This window comes from Muscardinus avellanarius (genome assembly GCF_963383645.1).
Source record: "Muscardinus avellanarius genome assembly, chromosome: 1".
NCBI classification, from domain to species: domain Eukaryota; kingdom Metazoa; phylum Chordata; class Mammalia; order Rodentia; family Gliridae; genus Muscardinus; species Muscardinus avellanarius.
In genome coordinates this window covers 50,054,121-50,077,354 of record NC_137786.1, presented here as the reverse complement: position 1 = coordinate 50,077,354, position 23,234 = coordinate 50,054,121, and the positions used below count along the sequence as shown (strand labels likewise).

At 36.6% G+C, this 23,234-nt stretch overlaps 1 protein-coding gene across 3 annotated transcripts in view; it reads left to right on the top strand.

Moving 5' to 3' along the window:
- DEPDC1B (DEP domain containing 1B) overlaps positions 1-23,234 on the top strand; it is a gene marked incomplete at both ends in the record, with an annotated part of 88,746 nt that overhangs the window by 54,478 nt on the left and 11,034 nt on the right. For 2 of the 3 annotated variants that reach the window (XM_080719720.1, XM_080719719.1), the window contains 4 exons: positions 3,022-3,149; positions 4,102-4,232; positions 6,549-6,596; positions 11,030-11,170. In XM_080719720.1, the coding sequence (XP_080575846.1) occupies positions 3,022-3,149; positions 4,102-4,232; positions 6,549-6,596; positions 11,030-11,170 (448 nt within the window). The remainder of the gene's footprint in view (positions 1-3,021; positions 3,150-4,101; positions 4,233-6,548; positions 6,597-11,029; positions 11,171-23,234) is intronic. The other variant, XM_080719721.1, reaches the window with a different exon arrangement.

Genomic DNA, 23,234 nt, shown 5'->3' with positions numbered 1-23,234 from the left:
TGAAAGTAAGATAATAGTGCCCTGCAGGTAGGGTTGCTGTGAGAATCTAGGGAGTTTGTATTTTTAAAGTGCTTAGAACAGGCTCTCAGTAACTATTGCTATTATTAATTTATTTCATAGAATTGTTTATAGTCAGAGAAAGAAGAAAATGAATTACCCATAATATCATTTAGAGAGAATTACTGTTATTAACATTTTTATTATTTATCCTTTTTCCTATGCATGTTTTTAACACAAAAATGAGTTCATGCTGGGATGTTTTATAGTCTATGTTATTCATTTAGAACAGTGTACTATGCTAATTTTTTCATGCTATTAAATATCTGACATTATTTTTAGAGTCTGCATCATGTCTAATGTAAAAGTGATATATTTTACTCATCTAGTTCTGTACTATTAGGTATATATATTACTAGTTTTTCAACATATAAATGTGGTAATACATATATATATATATATATGTGTATATTCAGATATATTCATGAGCATTTTTTTTTTTTTTTTTTGCAGTACTGGGGATGGAACCCAGGGGCATTCTACCTTTGAGCTACACCCTCAGCCCTATTTTTTATTCTTTATTTTGAAACAGGGTCTCACTGAGTTGCAAAGAGCCTCACTAAGTTCACTGTCCGTGAACCGCAATCCTCCAGTCTCAGCCTCCCAAAGCTGGGATTACAAGTGTGGGCCACCACGCCCGGCATGAGCATTTTTTTAAGGAAACATTTGGAAATGGCCTTGCTAGGCAAGTACAACCTATGTGTCTGCCTTCTAAAACAAATATCTGGTTTTTTTTTTGTTTTTTTTTGTTTTTGGTTTTTTTTGGTGGTACTGGGGGTCCTGGAAGCCCTTCTACCTCCAGGCTATACTCCCAGACCTAATTTTACATTTTTATTTGGAAACAGGGTCTCCTAAGCCAGCACGTGCGGCTGAGTTCGAACCTGCGGGATCCTCCTGTCTCTGTCTCCCAAGCGCGGGGATTACAAGTGTGCGCCACCACACCTGGCTCCAAATATCTGTTTTAGATAATTAAAAATTCACACAACTGTGCAGTTTTTGAATTTCTTTTGCAATTTAGTAATATAAAAAGAAAAGCACCATTAAAGATCTTCCCTGTTCTTTCTTCTCAATACGAATTTTCTATAATGTTACTTTTGCAAGAAACTATTATAAAAACTCTTTACAAATGACTTTCTGTAGGTATCGTCTTTCAAGGTAAACATCCTTTGATTTGTAAAGGAAAGCTTGATAACTTGTCTACTAGCCTAGATGTGAGACAGGAGCTGCGAAGGGTAGCGAGGTGGTCCAGCGAGTGTGACTTGGGGCAAGTTACTTAGCTCTCTAAGCTCTAGTTTCCTTCACTGGAGGTTTTCTTTCCATCATGTCTTGTGATCCTCAGCTGCCCCTGTAGAGCTCTTGTTTTTCCACTTTTTGCAGATGACTAGTTCTGAGTTGCTTTCCAATATTGTGCGTAGTTGATATTTGCTTATAAGAAATAGAGAATTCTTGAAAGTAACACACTTAGTTTTATTTTAAACAATCAATTTAGATAGTGTGTGAATTTGAATAGGTATTCCTCAATTTAATTTTAAACTAAAAAAATTTTAGTGAACAACATGTGGTGGCATATGCCTCTAGTCTCAGCTATTTTAGAGACTGAGGTAGGAGGATCTCTTGAGCCCAGAGGATCCAGACCAGCTTGAGCAATGTAGCAAGACCCTTTTTTCTTTTTTTTTTTTTTTTTTGCGAGTCGGGATGGAAACCAGGGCCATCCGATTTCCAAGCTACACCCCTGCCCTGTTTTTTAAAATTCATTTTGAAACAGGGTCTCACTAAGTTGCAGAGGGCCTCACTAAGTAGCTGAGGCTGTCTGCAACCCATGATCCTCCCGTCTCAGCTTCCCGAATGCTGGGATTACAGGCGTGCGCCACCACCCCTGGCTGTAAGACCCCTTCTTAAAAAAAAAAAGCTTTTCACTGCTGGGTCGCTGACTAGTTAGAATTCCCACAGGGAATGTTAGCTAGATAATGAATCCCATGCTTAATGCCATAGCTCTTTTGTAATTCATGAACATTGATTTTTTTAAAATTTATTTTATTGGTGCACTGTATTCATACATCATAGTGGGATACAAACTTTTGTAGACATACATGCACACATCGCCCAGTCAGCCCCCACCCGATCCCCACCCCATTCTCTCCCCATCCCTCCTTCCCATGCTTGGCTTAGTGGTTGACATCTAGTATTATAGCAATTTATCCATAATTAAAAATGATAATCTCACATAATAGTTTCATTTGTCTGATACCAAGCTTTTGATGACTTAAAGATAACATTTCAATATTTTTTTTTACTTTCTTACCAGAGAATATTTTTTTCTATTTTTTTTGGTGAAACTATCATATATTTATATATTTATTTTTCAGAAAAAAACTCTATCCTAATATGGAATATGGACTCTAGATACCCACAACTATCTTGAAAAAGAACAAAGCTAGAAGATATATATTTTATGATTTCAAACCATATAAAGCTACAATAATTGAAACAGTGTAGTACTGTTCTAAAGGCAGATATATAAACCATTGGAGTTAAATACAAGCCTAGAGCTAAATTCTTCCCTATATTGTCAAGTTATTTTTGACAAGGTTTCCATGAACATTTGGTGGTGGAAATAATAATCTTTTAACTAAATATTGTTGAAAAATGGTGTTTTCTGGCTATGAAAGGCGCTGATTTTGTGATAATGGAGATTGGTTGTTAGCGAGGCTCTTAAGCCCCGCTTTTCTCGGTCGCCATCTTCCCGGAAGTCCATGAACATTGATTTGTAATACGGCCTAATTTTAAGAGTCATTCTTCTCTGAGGTCCATGAAAAAAAAAGTTAGTTTATGATAGTATTCTAATTATTTTAATCTAATCAAAGACATTTTTAATAAAAATCATACCAGCTTATATTGAAATATTTATTTTCATGCTTACTCTCCCGTCTTTCCCCCCCTTTTTCTTACTCTCCCTCATCCTAGAATTCTGAGATGTGGTTCAAACGTCACAGCATTGCTATTGGAGAGGTGCCGGCTTGCCGTCTCATCCACCGCAGACAGCTGACAGAGGCCAATGTCGAGGAGATATGGAAGTCTATGACATTATCATAGTAAGTACTTTTGATTCAGTGAGAAAGTTTAGTGACTTTTTTCTATTATACATCTTTGCTTCTCTCTGCACACTTAATTTTCTGAAATTATATATTAATATCTCATTTACATAATTTCCATCTATTCTGCTTAGCAAACATAATCTAACCAAATTCCAGGAATTTTCTATCGTTATATAAGTAATAGTTAAAAATAGAAGTTTAGAAAGTTTTAAACTTTCTAGCAACCCTGAAATCTTAAGCTTAATAAACACATAATGAAAAAGTTGGTCTCAAATATTTGAGACACTTTTGGTATGATTAAGGTTAATAGCCTTACAACAATTTTTTTCTCAAAAGACTGTAGTAGTACCAGTTTCTCATTAGACAAGTTAGTTTTGCTTTTTATTCTATTTTTACTTATAAAATTATCTTTTTTCAATTCAATGTATTATATTATTTTTATTTTATTGTTACATTGAATTATACATCGTAATAAAGTATAGAATGATAAGAATATACATTTTGTATATGCACGTAACACTTGATGTTAAATCATTGAAGAAGTATGCTAATTATAAAATGATATCTTTTAAGTTTATTATATCATATTAGATTTTTTTTTTATATAGCAGGTACTGGGGATTGAACCCATGGGCATTCTATCTCTGAGCTATACCCCCAGCCTTTTTGTTTTTTTGCTTTGAAACAGAGTCTCACTAGGTTGCTGAGAGTGTTGCTAAATTGTTGAGGTTGTTTTTGAAACTGCAATCTCCTGTTTCAATCCCAAGTACTGATATTACAGGCATATACCACCATGCCTGGCTTTCATATTACATTTCGAATCATTTTGCCTATGGAATTGAGTGAAATGCATGAAAATTATTCATCTTAAAGATTTACCTTTTGCAGTATCAGGGTTTTAGGTAAATAATGATTTTTTTAAAAAACTAATTATTATTTATATTTTTAGTTTACAGAAAATCCTTGGCCTGGATTCCTTAGAAGAAGTTTTAGACATCAAACTTATCAACTCCAAGTTCATTATCCATAATGTATACAGCGTTAGCAAGCAGGGAGTTGTTATCCTTGATGACAAGTCAAGTAAGTGCATGAAACTCATTTATTATTGGTTGATCCAACACATTGTCTTGCAAGTCCCTCAGCTTCTATTTCCCCTAAGTCCTAAATAAATATACCCCACATTATGTATCTCCTCTCACTTTAAGTATTTGGATTAAGAAAATGTCACAGAAAGATGAGTACCTGAGAGAAAGCTTTAGCAAAGTGGTTCTATTTTATCCCTACAAAAATACCTTGAAAAGTACATGTTTGAGATCTCACCAAAGGCTTGAATCAGTTTTCAGATGGGTGGAGCCTGATTCTAGTTAGGTTTCTGTCTCACCTTGTTTTTTTGTTGTTTTTTTTTGCGGGTCTGGGGATGGAACCCAGGGGCATTCGACCTCTGAGCTACAGTCCCAGCCCTATTTTTTATTCTTTATTTTGAAACCAGGTCTCACTGAGTTGCAGAGGGCCTCACTAAGTAGCTGAGGCTGTCTGTGAATTGTGATCCTCCGGTCTCAGCCTCCTGAATGCTATGTCTCACCTTTTATGATATGTCTCTGTGTAAGATTTTCTGATTTTCTGGAGAGTTTAACTTGTGTTTTTCTTTTTTGAGTAAGGGAGCTTTTTTTTTTTTTTTTTTTGGTGGTACTGGGGTTCCTGGAAGCCCTTCTACCTCCAGTATACACTCCCACGGGCTACACTCCCAGACCTATTTTTTTTTTTTTTAACATTTTTATGTAGAAACAGAGTCTCTTAAGCCAGGGAGGCTGGCTCCAAACCAGTGCGATCCTCCTGTCTCCGCCTCCCAAGCGCGGGGATTACAAGCGTGCGCCACCACTCCCGGCGTGAGTAAGGGAGCTTTTTAAATGTTGAAGTTGCTTTTAATTTTTTATCCTTTTTTTTTTTGAAGCCAGTTTGCAAATCAGGGAAACAGTAATAACAAGAACAAAAGACATTTAGTAGCCCTCTAGCCTGGTTTTTGATTTGGGATAATGTAATCATGTTACCTATAACAGAACACATCCCCAGACAGATTTTAGTACTTTCTTTCTATGGTATGAGTTGACCAGAATTGAGTGAGATCTTTGATTTTGGTCTACTGTTAGTTCAAATCCTTGATGTTGAGAGTTGACTGGAACTAACTGACCTTTGGATGTGAGGATATGGTATAGTACTTTGGGGGATTTTATAAAATAATAAGCTATGGACTGGAAGCTTTTGGGTAGCAGTTGGTGTACCAGGAGGAGCCTGAGCAGTTGTGAGAGGGGAAGAGAGTTTTTTAGGTCATGTTTCTTGACAGGAGCAAGCAGAGCCTATCTTTGAAAGTAGAAACACTTCTCTTTGTGATGCTCCTCTGTCAGGAATGGAGGACAGTGAGAGGCAGGAACAGATTTGTGGTGACTTAGAGTTGTTGGGTTTAAATATCAACATGGAGCATCAAATGCCATAAGAATGTATCTAAGCCCTTTCTCTGAGTATAGCGGATTAATACTTTCAGTTAGATGAGCAGTCATCTTTTGTTTTATTAAGTTCTTCACAGAGAAGAGAGGGTTTTATAAGACTCAGGTTCATTAGTTGTCACTCAATTCAAGTGTCTTCCCATGTTTATAGGAGGCAGAGAAGATGAAGTAGACCCGGGAGTGCAGGCCCAGCTCATCAGTGTCTGAGGCAGGGCCAGGAGGAAAGAGACTGTCCCAACAGGTTCAATGGGGAGTTTAGGGAGCATTGATACCACTGTTATTATAAGGCTTTCCTAGTGCTAGTTGCCTAATATTAATATGTCAGTGGATATTCTTGATCTAAAACATTTTGAAAATGGCTATATATGTCTAATATAAAATGATGCCTATATTAGACCTACAGAATGTGGCTGTTTTGTTGTTGCTGCTGGGGATTGATCCCAGGTTCTCTTATATACTAAGAATGTGCTCTGCCATTGAGCTACATCTATAACCCAGATATTCCTTTAGTTACTTGTTTTTGGGGGAGTGTTGGGTAAACTTAATTCACAAATGCATTTGATGAATAACATTTCTGTTTCTTCTGTATTTTCTTTCCCTTCTATAATTCTTAGGGTTAATTGCTTTTTCTTTCTGGGACAAACCATCCAATTTTTTTCTTTTTACTTGAGGTGCATCTTGTTCTTAGAGAAAACTAGTGTTATTACATTGTAATGTTATTACATTGATGTTAAGGAAATATTTCCATCTTTTAAATGTTCTGATACATAAATTGGTGATATGTTTCATATTACCCAGGCAAAGTATACATTCTTATAATATCAAGTATATATATATATGTCCTCGAATTATATAGATATGAATAAAACATCTTTTTATCTTTACTTTTCTGCAGAAGAACTTCCTCATTGGGTACTATCAGCTATGAAGTGTTTGGCAAATTGTAAGTACTAATTATCTACCAGTTTTATGAAATTATCAGAAATTAGTGCCCTGAATTAAAAAAAATATTTCGGCTCAATGGCCTGAACATTGATTTGACACCCAAGAGACTGATAATTAACGTTTGGGGACTACTGTGTTTTTAGCTATACATTTGTGACTTAATGAAGGGGATGAATTATAGAACAGCTTTAAAGACATTCAGTCCTTCCACGTTCACGTGGTAGACTCACATGACAGATAAAGTCTACACTACTGTCACATTATAGGAAAGAAATTAGTAGTATCACCTATAATGTAGTAACAGCTGCCTCTTAACAGTCTTCAGGTATTTTTTTCTCCCTAGAATTTATATTTTTATTCCTAAAATATGTGCTGTTAAATATTCACTCTACTTACATCATCAGTTTGCTCAGTAGATTCTGCCCATTATTGGCTTGCTTCATAGAGCAATATTTTTAGTGAGACAGAATGTTTTAGAGGATTGAGCCAACTGATACATAGGGTGGTTTAGAAGGAGAAGAATCTGCAGGTAGAGAAACAAGAAAGTCCTGTTTTAGGAATTTAGATGTAAATCAAGGGAGCCTGGGCCAGGGTGGTCCCTATGAGAACTTTCATAGGCATGTGAAATCTATTTCATAGGTGCATGACATTCATTTCACTGGCTATTATAAGCACTGTGAAGGACTGAGTTATTATAGTGTCTCACTAATACTACATTCTTCTAGGAGTTATCAGTAGGCTTCACCCAAAGAAGTCATTAATGGTTAGTGGCTTAACTCCCAAACTATCGCGTCCCTAAGGCTCCGTCCTGCAGAGCCCCAGGAAAGAAGACACAAACGCCGAGTCTGCTGATCATGCTTCCTCTTTAATGCTCTCTCTCTTCAATGCGCACAGCAGGCAAATATATATCAGTCTCATAACCCCTCCCTCATCACTCCACCAACCCCAAGCTTCCCACAGCTAGGGCATGCGCATTTCTAACCCTCTCATAGGTGGGCTGGTGGTAGCACGAGGCGCTGCGTCACTGATCATCCGTAGGACGCCTGATAGGGCTCACTGCGCAGGCTCAGGGCACCGCCAGCCTCGTGAGCCTCGTGACTTGGCTGCAAGCCTAGGTGCCATCTTGAGTCCACGCTGGCAACAAGCCTGGGTGCCATCTCGGTCCAGCCGAGTGGGCCCCGACACCAAACAAGCGATTTATTTAATTATTTCTTATTCATTCACTCATGTCATTGATGGGGAGTGAAGCAAAGGCCTCAGGTATGCTATGCAAGTGCTCTACCATAGAGTTATATCACCAATTGTTTTTATGAAATTAATTAATTAGTTAAATTATTTACTTTTGTGTGGCACTGGAGATTGAGCCCTTTTTATTTCTTATTTTGAGACAGGATTTTGCCAACTGTCTAAGGCTGGCCTTGAACTTGCCATCCTTCTGCCTCCACCTCCCAAGTAGCTAGGATTAGAGTTGCATGCCACTGTGCCCTATTCTAAACACATGATTTTCGAGAGAAGAGTTCTAGTTCTTTTGGTTGGCTGATAATGGTAATATTTAGTCTAGAGGGCCTTTTGAATCTCAGATACTTCAGGTAGTTTATTTCCTTTTAGGTAGAACTAGCATGTACAGAGATGGATATATACATTCTTGAATTAGTAGACTCTGAATTACTGATATCACTGGAGTTTAAGTTTTATTTGATTATAAAGTGAAACTGACTATTTAGCTTAACGTGTCTAATCTTAGTGTTTCTATATGGAAAATGATTAAATACTATCATTCTGAATATACATAGCAATATTAGTTTATGTGAAGCCCAATGTTCTCTGGCTTTAAATATTAAAATTTTCATTGTTTTTTGGTGAATATTTTAAAACTCTGAGATGTACTCTGGTTTTAGCTTAAGGGAGTGCTTTGTATTCTTCCTGCTCAACTATTTGAAATAAATTAAATTTAAATGATATCTTTGGCCAGAGTAGGCAATGATAAGAGAAGAATATAAATGAGAAGTTAAATACCCATTATGAATTCCTGGAAAACCAAAGATTTGAAAGTCAGTCATCTGGGAATGAACATAGAAGGCCAGTATAACAAATCTGAGCTATAATACATTGTCAAGTGTATTATTATGTGTTTATGATGTTTAATTTTCAATGATGGTAAAAAATGTAGTGAAGATTGTAATTTTCCCTGAGAATATACACATAGAGCCACAAAACTTCTGAAGAAAGGTTAGAATAACTGAATTACCTTCTCATAGGGGGAAGATGTGAGGCATGGGTTAGTAGTGATCTTCACACATATGAGGTGGTGTTCTGTTAGCCAGAGAGTACTGGGAGTAAGTGCGATGCTAAGTGAACGGGTGGCACACCCATAAAGACGCTCATTTGTTTATCACAGAACAATAGGTAGCCAAAGGTCAGTCTTTTGGATAGTTTTTTTAAAATATCTGAAGTCTTCCAAAATGCTTCTTGACCCTCAAGTCTATCCTTGTCCTTCTAATCTTTAGTCAGTCCAGATTCCTATTATAGTCAACTAAGAAGGAACAGAAAGGATCGGCTAAATAACGCTACATTGAAGGCTGGTTACCTCCTTTTCTGCAAGTCTACTACTCACCTCTGTCTTAAGGTCCATCTGCAGTTATTGTAGATCAAGTGCACATGGGTTTGGGTACCGTGGTTGTTGGCCCAGCTCAGTCATGGCTGGCCACAAAGTGAAGGATGGATGCTCAGTAGATACAAAATCAGGTTCACTTTTTATTCTTTTGTGTGTATGTAGGTTGCAAGAATTTGATAAATAATGGAAACTAGAAACATTAAAGTATTTTTTCCCAGAATTTTTTAGAAATAACATTTATGAAAAATTAGATTAAGGAAAATATTTTTAAAATTCAACGTGTTAAGAAAGAAAAGATCTTAAAATATGGGCTCCTTATAGGGCTCATTTCTTTTTAAGGAAACCTTTCTATTGTTTTTGCATGTTTTAAATGAGGATGCTGAAATCTTCACAAAGGGATATAACTATTTAGAATAAACCATTTGCTTCAGCTGGAAGGGATTATTTCTAAGTGATGGGTCTTGTTTGGTGAGACATGCCAAACTAATTATTTCAGTTGAAAAAGCTTAGGCTCTATCAGTAGGAAGCAAGCAAAAATGTTGGCTATATTTGTCCCAAGTTTATGTGATAGCACATGTATAGATATTTCATTATTTTAGCCAATAAATTAAGTTATTTTATAAGAAGAGAAGCAAATGTTTAAGGATAAGAGAACTGTTAGGGAGACCAGAAAAAAGACATTTGATAATGCCCCAGTGGATTGAAAATATGAAGGCCCAGAATGTTTTACTGTTCTTTTTAGCTTGATCTTCTTTCTAAGTTCCAGTGATCCTGTAGGGAAAATTTCCTTTCCATTTATCTTGGCTGCTTCCTTCATCCTCCTGGGGATAGAGATCTATTTGGGTATGGTTGTTTAGTCTTCTGCTGGTTCAGAACTGGCCAGTGTGCTTATACTTCTTTCTTCCATGCTGTAATGGAAATAATATCAGCTAATCACTCCCTCCTGGGACTGCTTGCCATTTTCTTCAAGGCCTGGGCAGCTCCAGTGTGTCTGTCAACTTGTTGGTGTTAATTTGTCTTTTGTGCATGGCATTTGCTGCCATTTCTGTAAAGAACATTTCTTATTCCTGTTTGGGCCCAGATATAAGTGGATTTTTCTCTGCCTTGCTATCCGCTAAGGATAGGACAGGATATTTCAGGGATCCTGAGGATGCTCCAACCTTGTTGTATGATTCTGCTTGATGAGCCATCTTTTCATGGTTGTCTAGGAATCAGCTAGAGAGTTTATAATCAGAATGAATTAATAAGGCAAATGGTTATCTTTTAGAAAAGGCTTACATTTTTATTAGTTTTGAAATAGTTTAGAGGTAGAAAGTATTTCACTCAACTTTATGATTGTGAGTTTATAAATAGCAATGATGAATAATGAAAAGCTTTATAACTTTTTGCTTTATAACTTGTCTATTCCATAGATGGGCTAATTGTTAGGTTGGTCAACTTTATCCATGCTAGGAAAATACTAAATATTTCAAGAAAGTTATTGTTGTTTGCATCGAATAAGCATTCCTTTCAGAGTGCATAGAATGATAAAATGAGTGGATTTTTTATAAATGGAAGTAGGCCGGTGCTTTTCCTTATTGCTCTGTAATAGAGTTCAACTTAGACATAAAGCATATTTGTGTAAGTAAAATATATAATGTCTAAATTTTCTACATGAAATCTTTTGTATAGTTTGAATATCTGTATATCTTGAATATCTATATATGCCACACATATGCTTGAGTTTTAACACTTAAGAAGTAATTGTCCCATTAGTGTTTCTCTTATTTGTTTTAATAAAAATACTAAATTGATTATTTCTCTTTTCTAAAAAATAGGGCCCAACTGTTCGGATTTGAAGCAGCCTATGTACTTGGGATTCGAGAAAGATGTATTTAAAACAATAGCAGATTACTACGGTCACTTAAAAGAGCCGCTGCTTACATTTCATCTTTTTGATGCTTTCGTCAGTGTATTAGGTAAGCTGGAATATAACGACTATATGTCTGCATTATTGATATTGAACCTTTTTTTTTACTGTTTTGAGATGTTCATTAGTCAAAGCTCATACAAGTTTTTAAATGAAATAAGATAGAGTGCTTGGTATAACTGGATTAACTGCTCTATGAAAGGGTAAAAGAAAATAGTTAAGCTCTATTGTGAAGCTTGAAACAAAAAACAGTTTTTATTTCTTAAGAAGAATAATAAGTTGTAAGTCATTTTTATGACTTACAAAAGGGTCTAGCTTTATTGGTAGAAAAGAATGTAAATTTGAGATTTACTGTTCATGACTGAAAAATCAATTGTGGGAGTTATATTTTCATTAAGAGATCTCATTTTTTTTTCTTTCTTTTTGGTGGTACTGGGGATGGAACCCTTCTACCTCCGGGCTACACTCCCAGACCTATTTTATATTTTATTTGGAAACAGGGTCTTTTAAGCCAGCAAGGCTGGCTTCAAACCTGCATGATCCTCCTGTCTCCACCTCCTAAGCGCGGGGATTATAAGTCCATGCCACCATGCCCGGCGAGATCTCATTTCTTTTATAGAAGAAATAGGTCTTTGTAGAACTGTTATTTGAGACATGTAAAAAATACAATAACTTTATCATTCCTTAAAACTTATTGCTGGTCCTCATATAGATTTTTCCTTTAGAATTTTCACTCTGAAAGAAACAGGACAGAAAGGAAGAAACTCCCAACTCATTGCTGTAGGTTTTTCTGAAATTGTTCTTTTCTTATTGGAAATCAGACTTTCCTGTTGGCTGCTGTAGTTGTTTAGTGAGTATCATTGTTTTCTTGTCAAGGGTGTGCTTTAAAGAAGAAATGTTCTCATGTGCTGCATCCTCTGTTATGTGGATTTGTAGGGATTAGCGTGCTCTTGTTTTGGAGCATCTTGGGGCTGAACAGTCTTTCCAGTCCCTTGCTTACACTTCCCTTATTTTCCCTTGCATCCCATTTTCTGTCTCTGTCCAATCTTATTGTTTTTTTTACTGCAAAGCATAGATGTTGCCATAACATCTCAACTCAATATCAGCAATATGTGAATAGATTACCTTATCTCATAGCACAGTGCTTTAGATTTTAGAATTCTATAGGTTCTTTGATAATAACACATAACGATAATTATAAATCATGTACCCAGGAGTGACTCTTTTCAGACAGACCAACATAAGAAATAAATGAAGAGTCTGTTTGGTCTGTCACAGGGTTTTGAGACCAGTGGATCTTCTTGGTATTTTGTTTTCAACCAAGGTTAATTGGGGGCGTATGCACTTGTGAACAGTCTGGGTAATGATGGATACTTGCTGTTTAGTATACTTTTGGACTAATTGAGTATATTCCCACTAGTGCCACTTACGGCCATTATACCACAGATAAAAAAAAGAGTTCTAAAGACTGGATAAAAATAATCACTTCTTAGATCCTCTCATTTCTATTTTTTTATTAATTTTATTTTATTGGTGCACTGTATTCATACATCATAGTGGGGTACAAACTTTTGTAGACATACATGCACACATCGCCCAGTCAGCCCCTACCCGATCCCCACCCCATTCCCTCCCCATCCCTCCTTCCCATGCTTGGCTTAGTGGTTGACATCTAGTATTATAGCAATTTATCCAAAATTAAAAATGTTAATCTCACATAACAGTTTCATTTGTCTGATACCAAGCTTTTGATAACTTAAAGATAACATTTCAATATTTCTTTTTGCTTTCTTTCTTACCAGAGCATATTTTTTTCTGTTTTTTTAGGTGAAACTATCATATATTCATATATTTATTTTTCAGAAAAAAATCTATCCTAATATGGAATATGAATTCTAGATACCCAAAACGATCTTGAAAAAGAACAAAGCTAGCAGATATATATTTTCTGATTTCAAACCATATAAAGCTACAATAATTGAAACAGTGTAATACTGTTCTAAAGGCAGATATATAAACCATTGGAGTTAAATACAAGCCTAGAGCTAAATTCTTCCCTATATTGTCAAGTTATTTTTGACAAGGTTTCCACGAACATTTGGTGGTGGAAATAATAATCTTTTAACTAAATATTGTTGAAAAATAATAATTACATGGAAAAGAATAAAATTGGACCCTTACCTAATCCCACATACAAGTATTAACTCAAAATAGATAAAAGACCTAAATATAAATCTTAAGACTATAAACTTTTAGAAGAAAATCTGGGTCATAAAACCTCACAACATTGAAATTGGCAGTGATTTCTTGGTTATGATTTCAATGGCACAGGCAACAGAAGAATATACAAACTCCCTAAAAAAAAAAAATATTGTATATCCAAAGACAATGTAAACAGAGTTAAAAGTTACTAATAGAATTGGATAAAATATTTCCAAATGCTATATCTGAAGGTATATTAATATTCCAACTAGAAATACTAAAAATTAACAACAATAAAGGCAAACAATACAATTTAGAGATAGGTAAAGACTAACAAAAATAATGAATCTCCACAGATAACCAATCTTAGTTGTCTGTTGGATGGAAAATCTTGTTTCTCTGGTTCTGGTGAGTGTTACCTATTTCTTCTTTGTAGTTAATCTCTTTGAGTATTTTCTCTAGCGCTGGTTTTGAAGACATAAATTCCTTCAGTTTCTGTTTGTCATGGAAGCTTCTTATTTCTCCATCTAATTTGATAGAAAGTTTTGCTGGGTAGGAAATTTTTGGCTGGAAGTTGTTTTCTTTCAGAGTTTGGAATATGTTACTCCAAGCCCTTCTGGCTCTCATGACTTGGTTTGGGAAGTCTGGAGTGATTCTAATTGGTTTGCCTTTGAATGTCACTTGGCCCTTTGTTTTTGTTGCCTTTAAGATTCTCTGCTTGGCTTCCACATTGGTCATTTTGACAATTATGTGGCGTGGGAATCCTCTTCTCCGATCCTGTCTAAAGGGAGTTCTATAAGTTTCCTGGATCTGTGTATCAACCTCTTGCTCTATATTTGGAAAATTTTCTGCTATTACTTCCTTGAAGAGATTGTTGATCCCTTTGGTTTCACTTTCTTTTCCCTCCTCTATTCCAATTATTCTTAGGTTAGCTCTCTTAAGATGGGCCCATATTTCTTCCATGTCAGATTCCTGCTGTTGGATACTTTTTCCTAGATTAGAAACTATGCGTTCATTTTTGGATTGCTCATCTTCTAAGAGCGAGATTCTGTTCTCCATGTGTTCTAATCGGTTGTTTGTGCTTTGAATTGAGGCCTTTACTTCATTAATTGCATCCTTTATCTCTTTTTGGCTCTCTCTGAGTTCTTTTCGAAGCACCTCTATTATTTCTACAGTTATTTTCCTGATTTGATCTTCTAGAAATCTCTGATTTTCTGTTTTATCGGGTTCTGATGTTGTGGGGTTGTGCGCATTCATTACTCCAGTGTTATTCCTCTTTCCCATGATTTCGGAGGTTTGTGCCTTCTCTGGGTTCTTCCCTTAGGTCACTATGGCTTCACTTAAGGTGTTCTGGATCTCGAGTCTGTATTATCTCAGACCCCACTACTCCTTTACTGGGTTGTATCACAGAGTCTCCGACCCAGGGAGTCGATAGAGGCTGCTTTAAACTATGGGGGGTGCCAGGTTGCACATTCTCCTATGGTGTGATATCTCTGCCACCACCACTCCCTCACCGGGTCAAGTCCCAGGAGGTACAGTACTGGGATTTCTCCTCTGTGGCCCGCAATTTTACTCACTGTTCTTGAGTACGCAGATGTAGCTGTACTGGACTCGGTGAATTCACTGCTGCTGCCGCCGCCGGTGGCAATATGGCGCCTCTGCCATGCCCTCGGCTGTTAGGCTGGCGTATTTTTTCTTCTCTTGTTTTGATTTCCACTCTGAATCCCTGCAGCGTGTGCTGAGCTCGGCCACTGGGAGCTTTGGACGCTCTCTGCGTGTAGAAATCCCGCCTGGCTGTTCCGCAGTGGCTCACCTCGGCTTGCTGTAGCCGTCCGTTGAGTTCGCAGCTGCCGCCGGCAGTATGGCGCTGCTGCCGCGTCCTCAGGCGCGTGTGTCTCCTCTGTGGCCCTGAGCTCTGTTCTCAGTCCGCTTTCTCTCTAGAGCCTGGTGGTTTCTTTTGTTTTTCTGGTGATGGTGTTTTCTGGCTATGAAAGGCGCTGGTTTTGTGGTAATAGAGATTGGTTGTTAGCGGGGCTCTTAAGCCCCGCTTTTCTCGGTCGCCATCTTCCCGGAAGTCTCATTTCTATTTTTATAACATTCTATAGTAAAACATGGAAACAAAAGAATTTGAAATTTTTAAATAAAAATACAGATTCCAATTTGAATCAGTTATATTTTTGATATCACTGGTCTGTTCCATAATAATTGTCCATTTTAATAGTAGCTAGGGATAAAAGCTGACTGTATTTCCATATTAATACCAGAGTCTGTTACCTGCTCCCCTCCCCCCCCCTTAAAATATCATCTGTAGAGAATTTGAGGTAGAGAAGGATGGCCAGTTTGGGGAATTTATTGCTTTTAGATATCAGCAAGAATAGACTGTTGTAAATGGCTGTAACAGTATATCAACCTAGCCTCATCCAGTTCTTATCAAGTGAATATATTCAAGATACTTTGTATTGACTTTTTAAAATTTCAGTTGTTCTAAAGCCACAATTAACCCTTCATGAATCACTTCTCTGGCTGACCAGACTTGGCCCTATTGACTTTCTGGGAACCTCCAGGCCTTTTCAGAAGTCTTTATTTTTCACTTCTTTACTTAAGTGCCCAAAAGGAATAGCTTGCTTTTAATTTTATACTTGTTAGTGGAATGATCTGTTCTACTTTGCAAACATGAAAAGTTTGTGGTCTTATGACTCAAAAGTAGGAATATGATATAATCACTGGAAAACGGGAAAGAGCTTAACCAAAACACTTAATTCTGAACCTGTCATGTGGTCATTATGACCAAAATGTCATCTAATCTCTAACAAACATTTCCATAAATTTTTCATTTCTTTCAATCATAAGGAACAGGTGGGTTTCTTTGAGTATTAAATTACTTAGTTACTTGTCCTACTTCCATTAAACTAAGTAAGAAAGTGCTTTCCTGATTGAAAAAAAAGCTCATATATTTACATAAATCATTTTGTTTTATTATTTATTGTTTTACTAATAGAGATATCACCAACCTCCTTGATTTGTTGAAATGATTTTAACCACTTAGATAAATAACTCTGCTTCTTTAGCCCCAGTTTTTTCATTGATAGGAAACTTATCATATTTACAGATTTGAAAACATGAAAGTTAAAGTACAGTAAAAAACAAGAACAACAAAGAATATAGCTTCAATGAGCTGTAGGATAATATCAAGCAATCTAGTGTATATATAATTGGAATCTCTCTTTTATTTTTATTATTGGTTTTCAGGACTTTGATTATGATGTGTCTTTGGTGTGGTTGTTTAAACTAAAGAGGTATAGCTAATGAAGCAGTAGTGGAGGTGAAATGTAGTTCTTAAGAGTGCTTGTCGATGCAGAGGCTCTAAAGTAGCCTCCAATTTCTCTGCTCCCGGATACCTCTTCCAGTATCTAATCCACAGCCCTTGAGTGTAAGTGGTACTGTGACTTGCTTCTAACCACCAGAACATGTCAAGGGTGATGTACAATAAAACAAGGTTTTTAATCCACCTTGCCACCTTATATATTTTTATTGTGGAGTTGAGGCCATTTATATTCAGTGTGATTGTTGAGAGATGATTTTTAATTTCTAACATTTTGAATTTTAACTTCTGTTTGAGGTAGTGTTTTTTTTCTTCTTCTTTGCTTAGTTGTTTGTTTGATGGGTATTACTGCTTCTCTAGTTCTGGTGTTTATTAATTCTTCTCTAATTAATCTCGTTGAATATTTTCTTATGTGCTGGTTTGTATGATATAAATTCTTTCAGTTTATTTTTGTCATGGAAAGTTTTTATTTCCTCATTAAATTTGAGAGATAGTTTTGCTAGGTAGAATAGTTTTGGCTGGAAGTTGTTTTCTTTCAGAGTTTGGAATATGTTGCTCAGGTCCTTCTGGCTTTCATAACTTAGTATGGGAAGTCTGGAGTTATTTTTACTGGTTTGCTACGAGCATCACTTGGTATTTTACTTTCATTGCCTTTAAGATTCTCTCCTTAGCCTCTGTTTGTCAAGTTGACTATTATATGGCATGGTGAACCTTTTCTTTGATCTTGTCTGCTGGAGGTTCTGTATGTTTCCTGTATTGTGTTTTGATCTTTTTTTCTGATACTACTTTTCTAAAAAGATTATTGATTCCTTTGGTTTCAGCTTTGATTGCCTCTTCTATGCCTATTATTCTTAGGTTAGCTTTATTTTTTAATTGACCCATATCTCTTCTATGTCCAATTCATGCTGTCAGTTCTTTAAAATTATATACTGTGCCTTCATTTTTGGAGTCATCATCTATTAAGAGTGAGATTCTAATTACTATTTGGACTAGTCTACTATTTATAGATTGTATTGATGCCACAGGTGCCTCTCCCACTGCAAGCCTGAGTCTCTGAGCTCTCCACAGGGCCTGTCTCTGAGTTTCTCTGTGTTTATCCAGGTAGTCAATATCAGTGGGGCCAGATCTAGTGTAATTGCGGGTCTCCATGCTTTCCACAGACGTTGAGCCTCTGTCTCTCCCTGCCTAAGTGTGGTGGGTGCCACTGGGAACAGACTCAGTATACACTGGGGTCTGCATTCTCCCACAGATAGGGCTGGGTTTGTCTGACTTCTCTCCAGTCACCATGATTTGGTCTGTGGCAATTTCTAGAGATACTGCTAGGGCTTTGTGCTCTGCGGTCTCTAGGCCTCTTTGCCTGATTGGCCTTGGGATCTGTCTGCTAATTTGTTCCTCTGTTGTATCTGTCAGCAGTCTCCACCTCCACCTTCATTGGGTGAACCCCAAAGTCTTAGACCCTGTAATTCTATTGTTTGTTATGCTGTCCCCTGAAGCTATGCTGGAGATGGCTAGTTTACCTGTGGTGTTGAGTGCCCCTCTGGATCTTGAATAAGGTCCAGCTTGGCCACTGCTGCCGCAAGTTCTAGCAGGCGTGCAGGCAGTAGGATCTTTGTGGAACATGAGGCGAGGTGTCAGCAGCTTATAGTCCTGATGGACTGCAGCTGCTTACTTTGTATCAAGTAAAACTTTGCTTTTTTTTTGCTGGGGTTCTCTGGAGACCACAGTGCCAGCAATTGGTGTGGTTAGGCAAGGTGGCACTGCCTATTCCCCAGGGGAATCAAGTGAGGTACTTTTCTGACCTCTTTCCTGTCTTCTGGTGTTGCTTCTACCACCTTTCAATTTTTCATTGTTTTGTTCAATTTTTTGCTGCTTTTTTTCTCCTGTCAAGAGACTGCTTCCACAGTGATGGAGATCGAGTGACAGCACTACTGAGATGTGTTGCTTCCTCATTTGCTATCTTCCCGGAAGTCTTATAACAGTTTTTTAGATTCCATATATGAATGAGATCCACACCCTTTCTGTGCCTGACTTACTTCTCTTAATATAATACTCTCCAGTTCTGTTCATGTTGTTGCAAGTGACAGGATTTTATCTTACTTTTTAAGAGTTGGATTGTATTCCATTGTGTACATGAATCACATTTCTTTATTCATTCATCAGTTGATAGATGCTTAGATTGTTTTAATTCCTTGGCTGTTGTGAATAGAGCTGCAATGAACATTAGAGTTCAGATTGCATTTCTTTTAGATACATACCTATTAGTGAAGCTGCTGGATCATATGGTAGTTCTAGTTGTAATTTTTTAAGGAACCCGTATACTGTGTTCCATGATGATTTTGCTAATTTATACTCCCGCCAGCATTGTGCAAAGTTCCCTTTCCTTCACATTCTTATCAGTACTTGTTATCTTTATTCATTTTTTTGCAGTATCCTTTCTTTTTTGTGTGAGATGATTCCTCATTGAGGTTTTGATTTGAATGTTGCTGATGATTAATGATGTTTAACATTCTTTCATGTATCTTTTAGCTATTTGTATATCTTCTTTTAAGAAATGCTTATTTAGATCTATTACCTAGTTTTTAATTAGTTCTTAAATTTTTATTATTTGCTGTTAGGTTTTTGGAGTTGATTTTTTAACAATTTTTTTTAAACATTTGGCATTTGGATATCCAATTTTTCCAGAATCATTCATTGAAAAGACTGCCCTTTCTCCTTTGATGAACATCAGTTGGCTCTGAATATATGGGTTTACTTACAGGCTCCCTATTCATTCTCATTCTCATTCTCTCTCTCTCTCTCTCTCTCTCTCTCTCTCTCTCTCTCTCACTGTGTGTGTGTGTGTGTGTGTGTGTGTGTGTGTGTGTGTGTGTTGTGTTTGTGTGAAAGACAGAAACAGACAGACTGGGGGTTGAACCCAGAGGCATTCTACCTCTGGGCTATACCTCCAGTCCTTTTTTCGTTTTTGCTTTGAAACAGGGTTTCCTTAGGTTACTCTCTCGTTAAGTGCTTATGGTGGTCTTGAGCCTGCAATCCTCCTGTTTCAGTACTTAAATTGTAGATGTACACCACTACTTGAGGCTCATTTTTAATTTTTGTTGTTCTGTACATATGTCTTTGAATCACCGCATTTGAGATTTTTCCCTATCTCTGATTTTTAGGAATTTAATTATAATGTGCTCTTATGTGATTTCCTTTGTGTTTATTGTGCTTTGATTCATTAGATTTGTTTTGACTGTTGGCAAAATTTCACAAATTTGAAAGCTTTTTGGCCATTATTTCTTCAAATATTTTTTCTGTGTTTTTTCTACTTTTCTAATTACTTAGATATCAGATCGCTTGAAGACTTTCCACAGTGTGTTGCAGTGCTGTTCATTTCTCCCCTTTGTTTGCTTCTATTTTGGTTGGATTCTATTGCATATATTCATGTTCCCTGAGATCTTCTTGTTTTATTTAATTTGGCATGGTTTTCCTGTAATCAGTGTTTCATTTGGGACTCAGCATTTTTCATCTGTAGATGTTCCACTTGGCTCGCTTTCATATTTCCTATTTCTCTACTCACTGTGTTCCTATTTCTTTTACATATGTGAATGAACACAGAATACCTTTTGTAGTATCCCTGTCTGCTTATTTTTTTAATCTCTGTTATTTCTGGGACTGTTTCTATTGACTTTCTATTATTTTATATCCTGCATATTGGTCATGTTTTCTGCTTCTTGGCATGTCTTGTAATGTTTATTGTATGATGAACCCTGAATTTTTCACTGAGGAGAGCTGGGTTTTGTTGTTTGCCTTTAGAGTTGAGCTGTGTTTTTAGGCAGTTCATTTTCTTGAGTTTCTGCTTGACCATTTTTGTCTTACTTTTAAAACTATTGTTAGGGTGCAGTAGAATAGCCTTTACTTAAAGGATATTTTAGTGGTACTATTGAAGCATAGCCTTGCTAGGCTTTCTAATTAATGCTCTCAGTGATTGGCAGAATTCTCTACTATGAGCCTTTTACAGATCACTAGTTCTTTTTTTTATGTAACCTCACTGAGTTTCATCTTATATTTTTATACATATTCTTTCATTCCCTCAAATATCCAGGGGGTTCTAAGTAGATTTATGGATTTAAAAATTTTTGTTTGGCCGGGTGTGGTGGCGCATGCGTGTAATCACCGCGCTTGGGAGGCAGAGACAGGAGGATCGCACAGGTTCAAAGCCAGCTGCGCGTGCTGGCTTAGGAGACCCTGTTTCCAAATAAAAATGTAAAAATAGGTCTGGGAGTGTAGGCCGGAGGTAGAAGGGCTTCCAGGAACCCCAGTACCACCAAAGATATAAAAAATAAAAAATTTTTGTTTGTTTGTTTGTTTTGCATGGTTCCCTCTACTTGAAACTGAGACTTCAGGACTGTTTGAGATCCCCATCTCTGCTCCAGGGTTTGGAATATGCCTCTGGGCAAGGTCCTGGGGTGATTGTAGTGCACACTGGTTTTGTCCCCTTTTTCAGGATTATGGTCTTGTGCTTTGATTCATTGGAAACTACTTTAATACAGGTTGTTCAGTTTTCTAGTTGATTTTTAGAGGAAATAGTAGTGTGGTCCTTTTATTCCATCTTGGTTGAAACAGAATTATCCTTTTTTTTCTAATAAGGTAAGATATTGCCCTTTAATTTTCTCCAAACATGGTTGTTAGATTGCTCCAACATTACTGTTTGAATAAATCATCCTTTTCTTACTGATTTGTATTGATAGTTCTGCCACATATGAAATTCTTAGATGTAGTATGGGAAAATACTATTGTATTTCTATAGTATTTTCAATTTTTCTATGGTATTTTAGATTTTCATTGTTGTATTGATCTTTTGATGGACTTTTGTAAAGTCTGTTTTTTAAATGGTTCTTGTCTGTCTTAAGGTAGCATCATACTATTTAATTTGTATAGCTTTACAAAAACAGATAGCATTTATTGCGAGTTCCTACTCTTAGTCTTTGCCACTTATAAACATTGCATAACTTTTTTTCTATTTTTCCCAGTGATTTTTTAAAAAATCTATTTGAATTAATCAAATGGGAGCAAGAAAACAGATTAACAATTGTGTTGGTCCTTCATATCTTATGTTGTGTCAAAAAGTTATTTTATCAGTTAGCAGGTGAAAAGTTATTAAATGTTTTGCCTAAAATTAAAACAGGCAGAGTAGTTGTATTTTTATTAGTGTAATCTTAAGGACAATAATAACAGCTAACTTATTTAGTATTTTTGGTATTTCAGACTCTACTGGGAATGCTGTAATATACTAGTCCTTTAATTTAATGATTCTTAGTTATTCTTTACACTTTACAGAAGCTGGTGTTAGGGCTTACAGGTCACATAACTAGTTACATTGTGAAGTTAATATAGGAACCCAGATCTTGAAGGTTTCAGATGGTCTTAACTACCATGCCAGCCTGCCCTCTGCATTCCATAGACCAGAGTAGATGCTCCAAATTCTAAAAACTGGCTGAATTTGGCAATTTTTGTTGTTATTGTTGGTGGTACTAGTGCTGGGGATTGAGTCCTGGACCTTGTGCATGCTAGGTATGTGCTCTTTCATTGAACTATATCTCCAGACTTTTGCATTTTTTTTTAACCAGAATAGTTTCTCAAGGGAATATGATTGAAAACAAAACAACCTTCACTGATTTTAAGAAAATGGTGTTGCACACCATGAATTAATAGGCAATTCCATCAAAGGCTTCTATGATCTTAGTGTTAATCAGGAACCAACTATCAAATGGTTGTTAACTGTGGTGATACTTCTCTCACTCATGTTGACAAAGGCATCCACATTTTTTCAGATAAAAAGCAAAGAAGAGCCAGGCATGGTGGTGCATACCTGTAATCCTAGCACTTGGGAGACTAAGACAGGGAAATCATGGGTTCAAGGCCAGTCGCACTCTAGGTGAAACTCTTAAGCAACTTAGCAAGACCCTGTTTCAAAATACAAATAAAAAGGGATATGGGTGTAGCTCAGAAATAGAATTCCCCAGGATTTAACCTCTAGTATGGGACTGGTGGGAGTCAGTTTAACCTCTAGTATGGGACTGGTCAGGATTTAATCTCTAGTATGGGACTGGTGGGAGTCAGTTTAACCTCTAGTATGGGACTGGTCAGGATTTAACCTCTAGTATGGGACTGGTGGGAGTTTGAGTTGTTACAGAATCTTCTAGCCGGGCATGGTGGGGCATGTTTGTAATCCCCGTGCGGGCATGGTGGGGCATGTTTGTAATCCCCGTGCTTGGGAGGCGGAGACAAGAGGATCGCGCAGGTTCGAAGCCAGCCGCTGGCTTAAGAGATCCTGTTTCCAAATAAAAAGTATTAAAAAATAGGTCTAGGAGTGTAGCCCGGAGGTAGAAGTGTTTCCAGGAACCCCAGTACCACCACCAAAAAAAAAAAAAGAACAACAGAAAAGAACCTTCTAATACCAGGGAGCCAGACATATCTTTTGTTACATAATAATAATAATAATAATAACAATAATAATAATAATAATAATAATAAATATAAAATTATAATAATACAGTAATGAAAATCTTTTATTGATCTATAGTTATAATTGTGACAGAGCTTTTCA